The sequence below is a fragment of the Phyllostomus discolor genome, chromosome X (assembly GCF_004126475.2).
Source record: "Phyllostomus discolor isolate MPI-MPIP mPhyDis1 chromosome X, mPhyDis1.pri.v3, whole genome shotgun sequence".
NCBI lineage: Eukaryota > Metazoa > Chordata > Mammalia > Chiroptera > Phyllostomidae > Phyllostomus > Phyllostomus discolor.
Window position 1 is genome coordinate 2,354,390 of NC_050198.1, and position 18,087 is coordinate 2,372,476.

Sequence of the window (18,087 nt, forward strand, 5' to 3'; positions counted from 1 at the left end):
TGAGAGGCAACCACACATGGATGTTTCTCTCCCTGTCTTTCTCCCTCCTCCTCTCTCTAAGAATAAATGAAATCTTTTTTAAAATGTTTAAAAATAAAAAAATACTAAAAAGAAAAAGAGCTTGAAAAGGACATATGAGCATATGCTTATGCCATCTTAAGGCTGCGACTTTGACTCTATCCATTACATCTGCTTTAGTTTGGGGTAAAGCAGTTGCCTTTTTCAACCCTGCAAGGCCCCAAATTAAGGAGTTGAATCAACTTTATACAGTTCAGGCTACAGGCAGAGAAAACCTCACTTAGCAAAGCTGTATTTTTTTCCATTCCTCCTTGCAGACTGGCTAACTGCAGCCTTAGTTCATTTCTCTCATGAGACTGCTAAACACAGTGAGAAGCTGTGAACGTGCATCATCATAAAGAATAGAGTTGACGCTAGAATAATGCGGGCTTACGTGCACCGACCATGTGTCCAGCTGAAAATCCATGTACAGCTATAGTTTACCCTCTGTATACCTGGTTTCCTAGCAGCAGACTGAAAATTCTGTTTTCAATCTGTGGTTGGTTGAATCCTCAGATGTGAAACTGGAGGGTATGGAGGGCCAACTCTATAGTTATTTAAAAAAATCCACATGTAAATGCAACCTTGCATTTCAAATTCATGTTATTAAGGGTCAACCATGTTGCCAAACCATTTTCCCTAAGAGTAAAGTCACAGTTGGTATTCTAGGGATGCCACATATAGCGTGGTGACTATAGTTGCTAAGAGAGCCGATCTCAAAAGTTCTCATCACCAGAAAAAAATTGTAACTACCTGATGTGATCAATGTTAAATAGACTTACTATGGTAATCATCACTCAAGTCATGTCGTATGCCTCAAACTAACACCATGTTAGATGTCAATTCTACTTAAAGGTAGCTGGAAAAACAAAAGTCACAGTTGGCAGGTGTTCTGCCTCCCAAGATGGTATAGGTGATACTTGTGTCAAGGGTTTTGGGATGGTATAACAGGGGTCCCCAGCTTTCTGCAGTCTGCAGTATCTGAGTCTTTCTTGCCCATAGACTGGCGACTTCAATGTCACATATTTTAGGTTCTTTCATGGCAACAATTTATTTCCCAGGTCTAAATTCTACACTGGCTAGAATTGGGTTTGCATTGAAATCCAATAGAAATAGAATTTCTAATAAAAATAGAAACAGAAAATGACATAGAAAATCCAATAAACATAGGCTTAGCATAACAATTTTGTGATTTCTTGTAATCTCCTGGAAGTCAGCAGTTCACAGCCATTGCTTCTGCTTTGCTCTATGAGGTCATGCAAGGATCCAGATACTCTGAACCATCTACCTTGTCACCCTATCATCCCTAGTACGTTTTCCTCATTTGTTTGTGACTGGCTACAACATCCATATTATAAGAAGCTAGATGGAAATAGACTGGAGCAAGAGGAACAGACCCACTATTTAAGGACGTGTCTCAGAAATGACATATTTCTCTCATTACACATTGACAGAAATTACACTTACTCTCATTACACATTGGCTATAACTTAGTCTTATGGCCACACTTAGCTACAAAGGAGTCTAGGAAATATAATCTTTTTTTCAGAGTGGCATGTCCCAGCTACAAATGGTGACTATCTCTAGGAGAAGAGAGAAAGGGGTAAAAGATATTGGGAGATATATAACAATCTCTGAACTCTATGAGGATAATAAAAATAATTAATTGGAAGTATCAGAAAATACCCCATGGAATAAGAACAACATGCAGTTAAGCTATATGCATTTAAGTATTGGCATCCTGTCTGGAAAGAATTAACAGGCTTTCCACATTGTATTTTAAATCAGTATGTATTTTCTCTCCTCCACTAGATTTTGAGCTCTTTAAGAGCAGAGACTATGTCTGCTGACTCTAGCATGCATTTAATAAGTGTTTGTCAAGTGAAAAAATAAGAATTCTGATTTTTTAAAATAAATTCTTTCTCACAAATACTTGGTACAATTGTTGGGGAACTTTCTGGTCCAGGTCCATTGTCCTGGTCCAGAAGGGTTGTCTGTGTCCTTGGTGTATGTCATATTGTTGTTTCTGTGTCAGTCATTTTCTTGTGTGTGTTGCGGGAGTACTGTTCTCCTGCGCACAGGACCTGCCTCAGAAGGCTGTGAAGGTAGTGATCTAATTCTTTTTCCAACCCTCAATCCAGAGTTCTTTTCCCAAGCCCATGCATGATCAGTGCAATAAAAGATGGGGAGTGTGCAATTACCTCTGTCTAGGCTGATCCCAGAAAGCTTCTTGAAGAAGACAGGTTTAAATTAGGCAATATGAAAGCAAATCTTCTTAAATCTTTCCTCCAAGGAATCCCTGGGGCAAATAGAAGAAGCAGAACATGACCCCAGGGAGTCTGGGTATATAGCCTAAAGGAACCTACTTCAAGGAGAACTTTCTTTTAAGTATGTTGCTTTATTTCACTATTTATTTATTCATGGCCTTAGTACACAAAATGGAGTACTAATTAATTGCCAAGTGTTGTTTCACACAAGGATAGGCCCGGCCCTGCTCTTTTCAACATTTTTGTTCTCAAGCAGAATGAACATTAAACAAATAAGCACATAAATCATAAGCACACAAGTTATCAACAAGTTCATTTCTGGTTGTGCTAAGGGCTATGCAGGAAATCAAGCAGGGAAGTCAAGTACAGTTGTCTTGTCTATAAAACGGAGATGTTGATGGAGGTCTGCAGTTCCAAAATCCTCACACTGAAAGCTGTGTCCTGACTCAGTTGATGCAAACATGACGTGATCTGAATGTATTTAAAGGTGAATCTTCACCTGAACTGAATGAGCTAGGTGTTTCTTTGTTTTCTTTAATCTCACTTAAAGTGGCAATCCTGTGCTTCACTGAACCAATTGTTGTATGTTTGATTAGGGAATGCTGCCCCAGGCCCCATGACCATTACATAATATGGGGTACACACATCATATTACTTAAAATCTGAAAATTTCAGAATTCCATAACACTCCCAACCCCGAAGTTTCAGGATACAGATTGAGGACCTTTAGTACCACCTCCTGTGGTTATCATGATGATTAAATTAGTTTACATATGTAAAGCACTAAAAATGGTGCCCAGCATATAGTAAGTGCTCCCTAAGTTAACAACTGTTACTGTCATTATCACTGTTGTTACATGGGAAGGCAGGATTTCAATAAGTTGGCCAAAGAAAGCCTCTCTGAGGATGTGTCACTGAAGCAGACACCTAAAAGATGAGAATGACCTGGCTGTGGGAAGAGGAAGAGAATAATAATTTCAGGAAGGGAGAACAGCAAGTACCAAGACTGGCGTAAATGCAGAACAGAAAACAGGTCAGATGTCTGGTGTATGGTCAGAGAAGGAGAATGATAGTTCACAGTCACAGAGGTAGGCTGGAGTCAGGACATTCACAATTTAAGCTACAGTAGAGACTCTGAATTTCATTCCCTGTATAATAGGAATTCTCTTTAGTTGATCTGATTCATGTTTATAAAGAATGTTCTGCCCTGGCTGGTGTGGCTCAGTGGATTGATCCCTGGCCTGAGAGCCAAAGGGTCACTGGTTTGATTCCCAGTCAGAGTACATGCCTGGGTTGCAGGCCAAGTCCCCAGTAGGGGGTGCACAAAAGGCAACCACACATTGATGTTTCTCTCCCTCTCTTGCTCCCTGCCTTCCCCTCTAAAAATAAAATAAAACAACATATTTTTTTTTAAAAAAAGAGTGCTCTGATGCTGTTTGATGAATGAATTATAGAGAAGAAGGGGAATCAGGGAAACAGATCAGTCTGGAGTCTAGTGTGGTAGTCCAGGTGAGAGCTAATGGCTAATTGGAATAGGGAGGTGGTAGTAGACAGGGAGAAAATTGGACAGGTGCAATTAAAAGTGTAGAAACTAGGGAGAAAAAGCACTCTCTAATTAATTTTCATTCTAATTTATAATGTGTCCATGTGTAGAGGCTAAAAATGCCAGATTCTTTGTCTCAGATATGTTACTGTCAGTGATTTGCTGGCCCCAGGGCACACAGGCTTTCCAGAACAATTCTGGACATCTCTTCCCAACTCTGTTTTCAGTACCATCACACAGGGAGCTTGCAATGGCCATGGCGGGAGTATTTACAATATGGGAATTGGCAAGTGCCACACATCAGAACTTAACAAATCAAAGACTGGGTGTTGGGCAGGAAGAAAGCTGCTTGTTAATCACTTCCCAGCACACCACTGTTATTGTTTTCTATAACTCTCAACTTTCTTCATCTTAGAGTCTCTCTTTCCACCAATCACACACACAAAAAAAACTTGAACTAGACATATCTTGAAAAACTCAGTTTGATGACCATTGTCTCAATCACTTCACATTTGTAATCCAGTTAATTCAGGGATCTTCCCACTTCTTCCCAGGCTGTCATCAAGGTTCATGAGGATGGGATCAGAAGAGGCATCTGGTCCATCTTTTTTTTTTTTAACCCATCTGGTCCTCTCTGTAAATACCTCACACCCCTGATCCTGAATATCACTCTTAGCAGCATTACTTATTGCCTTCTGATGGTGGAGTTCATGAACTCATTTTGTCTTCTTACAGAAGCATAGCTGGTGTGGGGTCTTATCATCAGGGACCATACAAATAACTTACTCTACTTCTCTCCTTTCTTTCTTCTAAAGCCTTTCCCTCTTCTAAAGCCCTCCCCCCTTCTTTTTTATAAAGATTATATTTATTTATTTTTAGAGAGGAGAAAGAAAGGAGAAAGAGAAACATCAAAGTGTTGTCGCCTCTCAAGTGCCCCCCACTGGAGACCTGGCCTGCATCCCAGGCACATGCCCTGACTGGGAATCAAACCAGCGACCCTTTGCTTTGTTCAAAGGATTGGTGCTCAAGGGATTGAGTCCGGTGCTCAATCTACTGAGCTACACCAGCCACGACCCTTCCCCTTTCTTGACTTAACCCTTCCTCCCTCAGTGGTGAACACGTTTCCTAAATCTTTGAGTAAGATTGAAGCTCAAGGAATATATGCCATATTTTCTAAGGGCTTCTTGTACCCTCTGGCCAATTGCCATATCTTCCCAGGGACCTGAGAGCTCCAGATTGAGAAGTATAGTCTTAAAAGATAACTAGAATTTGAGTGGGTATAAGTGGTAGAGAACAGTATTGCCAGTGGAGGGGTCCAGGGACACCATACTGTGAGTCCAGGGACACCAGGCTGGGTTTGGATATAGTGATTAGAGGAGCTGGTAGGGGAGTTATATCAGGAAAGACTAGACAAACTGATAGGGAGAAACTTATGAAAGACTTTGGATGCCATGATAAAAAAGTAGGGTTGATTTTGTAAAAAAAAAAAAAAAAAAAAAAAAAAAACAAACCACACACAAAAAACTAAAGATTTGAAAGCAATGCAATCTGATTAATGTTTGGGAAGCTCAATGAATGGGGTAGATTAGAAGAGCAAGAGCCTGCAGACAAGGATGAGGCTTTGGAGTGGACCAAGGTTGTAATCATCTCAGCTGAAATTGTGGCAGTTAAAATGGCAAAACAAAGCAAGGAGGACGTCAAGGATGACAGTGAGGACTTCCAGTCAAGATAGAGACATAGGTAGACACACTTTGCCTCCTTGTGCAACCATAGTAAGAATTAGAACCAGATCTCAAAAACAAATAATACCCAGAATCATCTAAAAATTGAGCTCTATTGGAATCTGACAACCAAGGATATAAAGAAGCCACATTCATCCAGACAGGTGCCTTTGCTACATAGGCCACACTACTAAGACAGGGAGTAAAAGCAGCTCTACCTAACACACAGAAACAAACCACAGGAAGGCTGCCAAATTGAGGAGACAAAGAAATATAGCCCAAATATGAAAGAACAGACCAAAACTCCAGAAAAAGAACTAAATGAAGTGGAGATGGCCAACCTGTCAGATGCAGAGTTCAAAACACTGGTGATAAGGATACTCAGAGAACTAATTGAGTGTGGCAAAAAAATAAAGGAAGAAATGAAGGATACACAAAGTGAAATAAAGAAAAATATACAGGGAACTAACAGTGAAGGGAAGAAAGCCAGGATTCAAATCAATAATTTGGAACAAAAGTAAGAAATAAATATTTAACCAGGACAGAAAGAAAAAACAAGAATTCAAAAAAACAAGGAGAGGTTTAGGAACCTCTGGGACAACTTCAAATATACCTACATCTAAATCATAGGGGTGCCAACAGGAGAAGACGAAGGGCAAGAAATTGAAAATTTATTTGAATGATAATGAAAGAAAACTTCCCTAATTCGGTGAAGGAAATAGACATACAAGTCCAGGAAGCACAGAGAGTCCCAAACAAGTTGGACCCAAAGAGGAGCACACCAAGGCACATAATAATTAAAATGCCAAAGATTAAAGATAAAGGGAGAATCTTTTTTTAAGATTTTATTTATTTATTTTTAGAGAGAGGGGAAGGGAGAGAGAGGAGGGAGAGAAACATCAATGTGTGGTTGCCTATCGTGCACCCCCTACTGGGGACCTGGCCCACAACCCAGGCATGTGCCCTGACTGGGAATTGAACCAGCGACCCTTTGCTTTGCAGTCTGGTGCTCAATCCACTGAGCCACACCAGCCAGGACCATAAACAGAGAATCTTAAAAGCAGCAAGAGAAATGCAGTGTTACCTACAAAAGCATTCCAATAAGACTATCAGCTGATTTCTCAAAAGAAACTTTGCAGGCAAGAAGGGACTGGCAAGAATTATTCAAAGTTATGAAAAACAAGGACCTACATCCAAGATTGCTCTATCCAGCAAAGCTTTCATTTAGAATGAAAGGGCAGATAAAGTGCTTCCCAGATATGGTCAAGTTAAAGGAGTTCATCATCACCAAGCCATTATTACATGAAATATTAAAGGGGCTTACCTCAGAAAAAGAAGATCAGAACTATGAACAGTAAAATGACAACAAACTCACAACTATCAACAACTGAATCTAAAAAATAAAAACAAACTAAGCAAATGACTAGAACAGGAACAGAATCACAGAAATGGAGATCACATGGAAGGTTACTAGTGGGGAGGGGAAAGGGGGAGAATGGGGGAAAGGGTGCAGGGATTAAGAAGCATAATTGGTAGGAACAAAATAGACAGGGGAAGGTTAAGGATAGTATAGGAAATTGAGACACCAACCAACTTACACGTACAACCCATGGACAGGAACTAAGGTGGGGGGTACTGCTGGAGGGAAGGGGAGTGCCAGGCAGAAGGGGGAAAAGGGGGGAAATTTGGGACAACTGTAATAACATGATCAGTGAAATATACTTAAAAAAGAGTGCAAGTGAAGGTCAATTGGACTCAGTTAATTGTTTTAATGACAGGGAGAAAGAGGGTGGTAAAAGACAAAAAACACAGAACATTTTATCTCTAATTCCAACAAACTTTAGGGATGTATGGATATATGAAGAAGTTCTTTGAGATCCTTTCAAACCATCTTACATTAGAGAAAAAGAAAGCTGAGGGAAATTTCACTGATTTACCTCTTATTAGAGGAATTAAGGGAAGTAGGCGTTCAGTTTATTAGACATCAACATGATTGGTTGATTCATTCTGTTGGGGGAACTAAACATTTGTTGAACAAGAACCCTGTTGCAGACACAGACTGGATCACTCCATGAATAAGCACCAGTTAAACTAAAACCAATATTCTGGAGTAAAATATTGATAGAAATCCTAAAACTTCAGATCAAGTCCATGGTTCGACCATTCTCTAAGTCAGGGCAACTTCAAGGTACTGTGGTGATTAGTAAAGTTCTGCTGTGCCTCCCATATTCCTTTTTAAGGCCTTTCTCCCCAGGGTCCAAGTTCTCTCGTGTTAAACCTGAATGCCCAAGAAACACCATTGAGGCTAGTAGGTTCCCATATATGCCAGTTTTCCTGAGAAAGTCTTAGTTTATGCCTATAGTTTTGGCATAATTATTTTTTAAAAGAATTTATTTATTTATTTTTAGAGACAGGGGAAGGGAGGGAGGGAGAGAGGGAACAAAACATTGATGTGAGAGAAACACTGATTGGTTGCCTCTTGTATGCTCCCCAATAGTGGACCAAGCCTGCAAACCAAGTATGTGCCCTGACCAGGATTCGAACCAGTAACGTTTCACTTTGTGAGACTACTCTCAACCCACTAAGCCATGCAAGTTAGGGCTGGCATAATTATTAACAGGTCCCCCTGCTTTCACTCACATAAGTATCCATCCTGTTTAATCAGTTAGGGATCACCTAGGCAATGCCCTGACTCTCTACTACTTTCCAAATTTATGTAATGTAAACTCAGTATGTGAGGAAAATGTTCATCCCAGAATCACCTTGGAGATGATTCCCAAAAAAAATCCAAGAGGAAAGCCAGCATACAGAATGGCAGTGCCAAAATGGCGGGAGTTGGGTGGCCTTGGGCAAAGCAGCTAATGTCACTGAGCTATGTGTGTCTTAATCTGTAAAAAATGAGGCTAATGGATCTCCTTTGTTTCTCTACTTAAAATATTAGGAGACTTGAATATTGTGAAAGACTCTCGTAATGTGTATCACAGCAGGTTTAGCAAGCAAACATTAGTTGCACTAAAGTCTTCACGTGTTTTTCTTCCCAGCTGTATTTGTATTTTAACATTCCTTCACCTTTCAGATGTCAGACTTTGACAGCGTTTAGATAATGATGAATAGGAAAATGCTCCTCCTACCACCTTAAAAGCTATGTAACTGAAAAGCTAAGAATCTAAAAGCTAAGTATGTAACTAAATTATAATTAACCTCAGAGATTGACAAGTACAGTCATGGGTGGAGGGTGCTGGGTAAACAATTGAGAAAGTAGCTGAGTTTTTTTTTATTTTAAAGTGTAGCAAAAGAGAGGTAGCAAAAGGGGATTTTCAATTCTGATTCTTGTTATTATTTTAGAACGGTGATTTGTTCTTCCTTAAACTTTTAGGTGTTTCCAATGTGGACATCAAAGAGACCATTCCTTCTCCTTTTTAACATGATCCTAATTTCCAAACTTGGTGCTAGATGGTTTCCTAAAACTCTGCCCTGTGATGTCAGTCGGAATGACACAAATGACCAAGTGATCGTAGACTGCACAGACAAGCGTTTGACGGAGATTCCTGCAGGTATTCCCACCAACACCACCAACCTCACTCTCACCATCAACCACATACCAGACATCTCTCCAGCCTCGTTCCACCAGCTAGACCAGCTGGTAGAGATTGATTTCAGATGCAACTGTATACCTATTCGACTGGGGCCAAAAGACAGAATTTGCAACAAAAGCCTGCAGATTAAACCCGGAAGCTTTCATAGACTGGCTTATTTAAAATCCCTTTACCTGGATGGAAATCAGCTTGTAGAAATACCACAGGATCTTCCTTCTAGCTTGCAGCTGCTGAGCCTTGAAGCGAACAGTATCTTCTCCATCAACACAAATAATCTAACAAAACTGACCAATATAGAAAAGCTCTACCTGGGCCAAAACTGTTATTATCGTAATCCCTGTAATGTTTCATTTTATATCGAAAAAGATGCTTTCCGAAAACTGCTGAATTTAAAACTGCTCTCCCTAAAAGATAACAATATTACAGCTGTTCCCACTGTTTTGCCACCTACTTTAACAGAACTCTATCTTCACAACAACATGATTGCAGAAATCCAAAAAGATGATTTTAATAACCTCAATCAACTGCAAACTCTTGACCTAAGTGGAAACTGCCCTCGTTGTTATAATGCCCCATTTCCTTGTACACCCTGTGAAAACAATTCCCCCCTACAGATCCATATAAATGCTTTTGATGCATTGACAGAATTACAAGTTTTACGTCTACACAGTAACTCTCTTCAGTCTGTGCCCGAAAGATTGTTTAAAAACCTGAACAAACTTAAGGAACTCGATCTTTCCCAAAACTTCTTGGCTAGAGAAATTGAGAATGCCACGTTTTTGCATCATCTTCACAACCTTGTTCAATTGGATCTGTCTTTCAATTATGAACTTCAGGTCTATCGTGCACAGATGAAACTATCAAATGCATTTTCTTCACTGAAAAACCTGAAAGTTTTACGGATCAAAGGATATGTCTTTAAGGAGCTGGAATTCTTGAACCTCTCCCCATTACTTTTTCTTCCCAATCTTGAAGTTCTTGATCTCGGCACTAACTTTATTAAAGTTGCTAACCTCAGCATATTTGAAAAATTTAAAACACTGAAAGTGATAGATCTTTCAGTGAATAAAATATCACCTTCAGGAGATTCAAGTGAAGTTGGCTCCTGTTCTAACACCAGAACTTCTGTAGGAGCTCATGGGTTCCAGGTCTTTGAAGCATTACATTATTTCAGATATGATGAGTATGCAAGGAGTTGCAGACTCAAAAATGAAGAAACTCCTTCTGTCTTGGATCTTAATGAAGAGTGTTACCGTTATGGGGAGACCTTGGACCTAAGTAGAAATAGTATATTTTTTATCAGGTCCTCTGATTTTCAGCACCTTTCTTTCCTTAAATGCCTAAACTTGTCAGGAAATAGTGTCGGCCAAGCTCTTAATGGCAGTGAACTTCAGCCTTTAAAGGAGTTGAGGTATCTGGACTTCTCTAACAACCGGCTTGATTTACTGTACTCAACAGCATTTGAGGGGCTACACAAGCTGGAAGTTCTAGATATAAGTAGTAACGGCCATTATTTTCAATCAGAAGGAATTACTCACATGCTAAACTTTACCAAAAACCTCAAGTTTCTCAGGAAACTGATGATGAACAACAATGATATCGCTACCTCCACTAGCAGGACCATGGAGAGCAAATCTCTTATAACTCTGGAATTCAGAGGAAATCATTTGGATATTTTATGGAGAGATGGTGATGACAGATACTTCAATTTCTTCAAGAATCTGACCAACTTACAGAAATTGGACATCTCTGAAAATTCACTTAGTTTCTTGCCTCCTGGAGTTTTTGATGGTATGCCTCCATATCTAAAGACTCTTGTTTTGGTCAAAAATGGGCTCAAGTGTTTCCATTGGGAGAAACTCCCATCTCTGAAGCATCTAGAAACTTTGGACCTCAGCCACAACCAGCTGAATCTTCTCCCGGATAGATTATCCAACTCTTCCAGCAGCCTCAAGAAACTCATTCTTCACAATAATCAAATTAGGTATCTGCCAAAGTATTTTCTACAAGGTGCTTTCCAGCTGCGATATCTGGACCTCAGCTCAAATAAGATCCAGGTTATCCAAAAGACTAGCTTTCCCGAAAACGTCCTCAACAATCTGGAGATGTTGCTTTTGCATCATAATCGGTTTTTGTGCACATGTGATGCCGTGTGGTTTGTCTGGTGGGTTAACAATACAGAGGTGACTATTCCTAACTTGGCCACAGATGTGACTTGTGTGGGGCCAGGGGCACACAAGGGCCAAAGCGTGGTCTCTCTGGATCTGTACACCTGTGAGTTAGATCTGACTAACTTGGTTCTGTTCTCTCTCTCCATGTCAGCAGCTCTCTTTCTAATGGTGGTCATGACAGCAAGCCACCTCTATTTCTGGGATGTGTGGTATAGTTACCATTTCTGCAAGGCCAGAATAAAGGGGTATCAACGTCTGATATCCCCCGACTCTTGCTATGATGCTTTTATTGTGTATGACACTAAAGACCCCGCAGTGACAGAGTGGGTTTTGGATGAGCTGGTGGCCAAATTGGAAGACCCAAGAGAGAAACATTTTAATTTATGTCTCGAGGAAAGGGACTGGTTACCAGGGCAGCCAGTTCTGGAAAACCTGTCCCAAAGCATACAGCTTAGCAAAAAGACAGTATTTGTGATGACAGACAAGTATGCAAAGACTGAGAATTTTAAGATAGCCTTTTACTTATCCCATCAGAGGCTCATGGATGAAAAAGTGGATGTAATTATCTTGATATTCCTTGAGAAGCCCCTTCAGAAGTCCAAGTTCCTCCAGCTCCGAAAGAGGCTCTGTGGGAGTTCTGTCCTTGAGTGGCCAAAAAACCCACAGGCTCATCCATACTTCTGGCAGTGTCTAAGAAATGCTCTGGCTACAGACAATCACGTGACCTACAGCCAGGTGTTCAAAGAGACAGTCTAGCTCTTCTTCGAAAAATGGGACTGCCTAACTAATGTAGGAGAAGCTTGGCCGCCTAGATTTTTTCAAAGATGTCTCTCCAAGAGTGGTTTTAAGTTGTCCAGTACTTAGGATTGCCAGCATCAGAAAGGCTTCCCAATATATGACAAAGGAATTGGAAAAATGGGATTTATATAATGCATTCAGTTGTCTTTCCTATCTCTCTGTGCTTTCTTTGGCACTTAAGTCTCTCCCTTCTGCTCCTCTAGGAAATCCTATTGTGAGAAGTGGGGCAAGGAGAGGAGTTAGGGCTCTGATTCCCTTGTAATTGTGATTATTAAATATTCACACAGTCAGAAACTTAAGAACTACACTTCCACCCTTGAGAAGTACTAGTATGTATATAAATAGGGTTAGAAATGCTCAGGGTCTGTCTACATGACATCAAAATGTACCAGAGTGAGTTTCGTGAAATAAAAACCCAGTGAACTCTTCATCTGATGACTTCAGTGTCATCTAGCTCCCGCTCTGTGCAGACCGAGTGTTGGTACACAGCGGGAGGTTGCTGCCTGTTCAAATACCACTTACTCTTCTCCCTTGGGTCTGTTACTGGGTTCTATGGGGAAATAGTAAAAAAGATCTTTACCATTGCTCAGCATAGTCTATTTACACATGGGGAAAAATTAAAGTCATCTGCTTTCATACAGGGTGATGCTATTCACTGTTGATAATAATTTACCTGCTTAAATATTATATGGACTTTTTTGTTTGCTCCCCCTCAAAATTTATATGTTGAGGCCCTAACCTTCAAGAGGATGGTGTTTGGAGTCAGGGCCTTTGGAAGTTGATGAGGTCCTGAAAGTAGAGTCTTCATGATGGGATGAGTGCCGTTATAAGAAGAAGCCAAAGAGCTAGCTCGCTATCTTCCTACCATGTGCAGATACAAACAGAACTCAACAGAGTCTGCAATCCAGAAGATGGTCTTCACCAGAACCAGACCACAAAGGCACTCTGATCCCAGACTTCCACCCCCGAGAACTGTGAGAAATAAATGTTTGTTGTTTAAGCCACCCAGTCTGTGGTGTATTATTATAGCAGCCTGAGCTGACTGAGACAAATATCTTTATCTGTATTGCAAAGTACTTTGTCCAAAGTAAAATTGCCTCATCCAGTGATCTTTCAAACTGCTTTGTTAACTAATGCTATATATTTATAAGTAATACTGCAACCTTGAGCCATCAACATTAGATGGTTTTGGTGGTAAGCTTTAAAAGAGGACCCAAGAGTATGTTTTTATTTATAGTTATCAGGCAGGGATGACAACAATATGGCTTTCTTTAAATTGGGGGTTGGGGAGGGAAACTGATGTTTAAAGACCTTTATACTGAGAAAGCTTCAGTCTTGAACTTCAGCTTTCCATCTCAAAAACAACAGAAAGGACCAAGATATTTCAAAAGCACACATACTTTCAACTGGGTTGAAATTCATATGAGTTCATTAGGTGGGAGATACTGTATTTTGCTCATAGATGGAAATGCCAAAGGTTTAACTTTAAGTATGGCTGTAAATACATACTGTATGAATTATTTCCAAAGGACGTGCAATCAATTACTAAGGGTCACGAATTTCCAAATTAATCTCTGGAATGAATAGAGAGATGGTTAAGTTGCCAGAGCCAACCATTTGACAATTTCTGTAGTTATAGATGCCTTCTTTCTTCAGCAAAAACAAAGATAATGACATAGAAAATTGGCTTTTGGCCATCATAAATCTTCTTCCTTTAAAACACATAAATACATGAAGTTTAACTATTTTAGCAACTTATAAACCATAAGGACTTGAAGACAACTTAAATGTCTTCTGAAATGCATCAAGAGGAAGAGCAACTGAAAATAACATGACTTAGAAGCCACAGTGTATTTTGACATGAGATTATAAGTACAGTGGTTTGTTGTAAGAAACAACCAAAAGCACATGAACAGATGGTTTTAGTTTTAATTCCTTTGTAATCTTGAAAAGTCACTCTTTTCACCTTCTGAGGGCACTCTGTGGAGCTCTGTATGACAGGAGGCACTCAGAGAGTGGCTCAAATCAAAAGCCACCAACACAGGCTACCGGGACAGTGTGACTGCAAGTTGCCTGCAAAGCTCTGAATATCCTGTTTCTCCATGGACTCACTTCTGGTTGCCTGTGCTCTGGAAGGGGCTCCTGATTCTCCATAAATCCCATACCACCATCAAGGCTTGGCCCCTAGCCCCTTTCAACCCTGAACCTGGCCAGGATGTGTCCTTTTACAGACAGATGCTGTGCCTCAGCAAGAAGTGGGCATTTTCAGGATCCAAGACAAGAGAGGCATTGGGCAGGGCAAATGTTATGGCTGGTAAAGTGGCAAAGCCCGTGTCTGCCGTCTGTAGAGGAGAGGGAAAAAGAACCTGATCATAGCCCTGTTGCTGAGTCAGTTTCCTTTGACCCCACCCTCACATCTACTTTCAGCTCTATCTGTCTGAACACTCTTAGGTGTAGAATGATCTCTTAAATGTAGTCAGGGAACATAGAGTACATGACTTGAGAACTTGGGTATCTTGTTCCCCAGTCTCCAAAGAAACTCTAATGGGGATAGCAAGTATACACACTTTTCATTTTTGTGAGGCTTCTCCCCCAGTCCCTATAAGACAGGCTCCTTATTCACCTCCTCCTTCTCACCCTAAAACCAGGTTGCATATCCTGCAAGGTATTTATGACCGAATTTTTAAATGGGGATGGGGATAAGGTTCCATTTGTCCCCCACCTCTTCTGCACATGCTGAGAACACTGGCTATGGGGTAGATTTACTGTGGGAGGTCATCCCTCCTTGGAGCTTTGGGGTGCCAGGCCTCAGGAATAGTTAGTAATGGGGCACGCTGCCAGTTGTATCTACTGGAAGACTGAGCCCTGGGCCCTAAGGAACACTGAGAACTACCTATATCCTCTGAATACAAATACCAGTGTGGGAGGGAAATGACCAATGGACATGACTGAAGGAAACTCAGAAGGGCATGCGCTTTGGACCAAAAGTTAGTCCATTAGTCCATTTCACTGAGTTAATGTAATGAAGGAAAACGTGAGGCCAACCAGCCAACCAACTAACACAGGGGAAGGGTTAAAAAGAGAGGGAAAGGTCTCTAACTCATGATGGGACTATGTGGAAAAAGGCCTGGTGACATAGAGGCCATCCGTGCTGGTGACAATGAAATCACAATGGGGCAGTTTCACATTGTTTTAGGTTTTTTATCTTTTCCATCTTGGTTTGCCTCCCCCTCCTTCTCAGTTTCCTTTTTCGCTTTAGGCACCAATGATGAGTCTCCTCTAATGCCCAAGAATGAAGAGAAAGCTGTCATTGCAGGTGGATTCTTCTGTCTGGAAGCAGTGGTTTTCTATGTATTTTGGTTTAAAACTGATCTCTTTCCCACACTCACAGAGTAAATCCCCACCTGCTTCAAAGAGCATGACCTTCTATAATTGGCCCAGTGAAAACTTCCCTGGGTAGCTCCAGCCAGACTCTACCACATTCAAACTCATACTCTTTCTACTTATCTCAACTTTTAAGCAGGTGAGTCAAGAAACTGGATAAGACTTGGTGGGCTGCCTTTAAGATTACTCTAGGGAAAATTTGGAAAGAAAAGAGCTGTGATCCCTTCCATCGAATGTACTTTCCTCTAAGGAACAGTAGTTGCGTGGATGTGGGTAGACTTTTTACACTGGGGTGAGTTACTCCAGCATTTTTACCTACACATTCCAAGTCAGTTGGGCACATCAGTCCTTCCAGCAGAATCCGCCTTTCATGGCTCAGGCACTCCAAGACAAAAAAAAAAAAATGGCCCAAATGAAAGAACAGATCAAAGCTCCAGAAAAAAATACAACTAAGTGATGAAGAGATAGCCAACCTACCTAATGCACAGTTCAAAACACTGGTAATCAGGTTGCTCACAGAATTGGTTGAATACGGTTGCAAATTAGATGAAAAAATGAAGGCTATGCTGAGGGAAATCAAGGAAAATGTACAGGGAACCAACAGTGAAGGGAAGGAAACTGGGACTCCAATCAACAGTTTGGACCAGAAGGAAGGAAGAAACATTCAACCAGAACAGAATGAAGAAACAAGAATTTAAAAAACAAGGACAGGCTTAGGAATCTCCAGAACATCTTGAAATGTTCCAACATCTGAATCATAGGGGTGTCAGAAGGAGAAGAGCAAGAGCAAGAAATCGAAAGCTTATTTGAACAAATAATGAAGGAGAACTTTCCCAGTCTGGCAAAGGAAATAGACTTCCAGGACGTCCAGGAAGCTCAGAGAGTCCCAAAGAACTTGGACCCAAGGAGGAACACACCAAGGCACATCATATTTACATTACCTAAGATTAAAGATAAGGAGAGAATCTTAAAAGCAGCAAGAGAAAAGGAGACAGTTACCTACAAAGTGGTGTCCATAAGACTGTCAGCCGATTTCTCAAAAGTGACCTTGCAGGCAAGAAGGGGCTGTAAAGAAGTATTCCAAGTCATGAAAAGCAAGGACCTACATCCCAGATTGCTCTGTCCAGCAAAGCTTTCATTTAGAATGGAAGGGCAGATAAAGTGTTTCTCAGATAAGGTCAAGTGAAAGGAGTTCATCACCACCAAGTCCTTATTATATGAAATGTTAAAGGGATTTATCTAAGAAAAAGAAGATAAAAAAATATGAACCATAAAATGACAACAAACTCACAGTTATTAACAACTACACCTAAAACAAAAATGAAAACAAACTAAGAAAACAACTAGATCAGGAACAGAATCACAGAAATGGAGATCACATGGAGGGTTAGCAACAGGGGAGTGGGAGAAGGAGAGAGGGGGAAAAGGTACAGAGAACCAGTAGCATAGATGGTAGGTAGAAAATAGACAGGGGGAGGGTAAGAATAGTACAGGAAATGTAGAAGCCAAAGAACTCATATGTATGACCCATGGACATGAACTAAAGGGGGTTGGAATGTGGGTGGGAGGGGGTGTGCAGGTGGAGGGGAATAAAGGGGAGAAATGGGACAACTGTAATAGCATAATCAATAAAATATTTAAAAAGATTACCCTAATCTCAGGTTGCAATTAATTTCTAATATGTTTGCCATGACATTTTGGTGGTGGTATTTCTTTACATACAAGTATATATCTATATCTAATCTATAGCTATATCTACATGTACCTGCCTTCTCCCTCTTAGTGATTTATATTATTAAATCTTTTGGAAGAGCCCAGAATGAAACTAACCAAAGAGGTTGGATTTGCAGTGTCTCACAATGAGCACCCTTCAGAAATAGTCTGGTAGGATCTGGAGGGCAGAAGGAAGTCACAGTGGCCTTGTGGAAGTTTTCAGACACCACTAGAGCCCACCAGTGGGCAGGGGACAATGAGCAGTTGCTTCCATACACAGTAAATGGCTCTCAGTGTTATCCTGGTCTGCGGCAACCCCTAAGGCCAGACAGCAACAGCCAACTGGGATGCCACACTTGTCTTGTGTGGTCCACGTCACTGCTTCATTCCTCACGGGCCAAGGAGATGCAGTGCATCATTGATTCCAGGGCCTTTCTTAACAGTGAATTGTGTGAGTTGATATCTTGGGCAACGGAACTTTGTAGTGACATCTCCGTGGACTCATAGGTGAGGCCCGTTGATTCGGAAGTTAGAACCAGTGTGCTGCCCTGCAGTCACCCTGGAACAGTGAGTAACACTCCAGGGCCAGGTCCACATGGAGGCCCAGCAGGACTTTGTAACCAGGTGCTAGCCATTAAATAAAGACAGTTTACAGGGCCTCTCTCTCTCTCCCCTAAGTCTGCACGTCCCATGATGTGTTGCCTTTTGATTGAAGCATCATAATTGAAATACTCAGTTAATTTATGACCTGCCGGGGATTGTTTCAACACATTAGTCTTTTCCATGAACACATCGTGATGGATTAATCTGTGGGATGATCAACTCTGCAGAACAAGC

General features: G+C 40.9%; 1 protein-coding gene across 2 annotated transcripts in view; it reads left to right on the plus strand.

The window, feature by feature from the left end:
• TLR7 (toll like receptor 7) overlaps window positions 1-13,161 on the plus strand; it is a 30,758-nt gene extending 17,597 nt beyond the window's left edge. Inside the window, exon 3 of one of the 2 annotated variants that reach the window (XM_036016978.1) lies at window positions 8,965-13,161. In XM_036016978.1, the coding sequence (XP_035872871.1) occupies window positions 8,965-12,111 (3,147 nt within the window). In that variant the 3' untranslated portion in view covers window positions 12,112-13,161. The remainder of the gene's footprint in view (window positions 1-8,964) is intronic. The other variant, XM_028523134.2, reaches the window with a different exon arrangement.
• The last annotated feature ends 4,926 nt before the right edge of the window (window positions 13,162-18,087 follow it).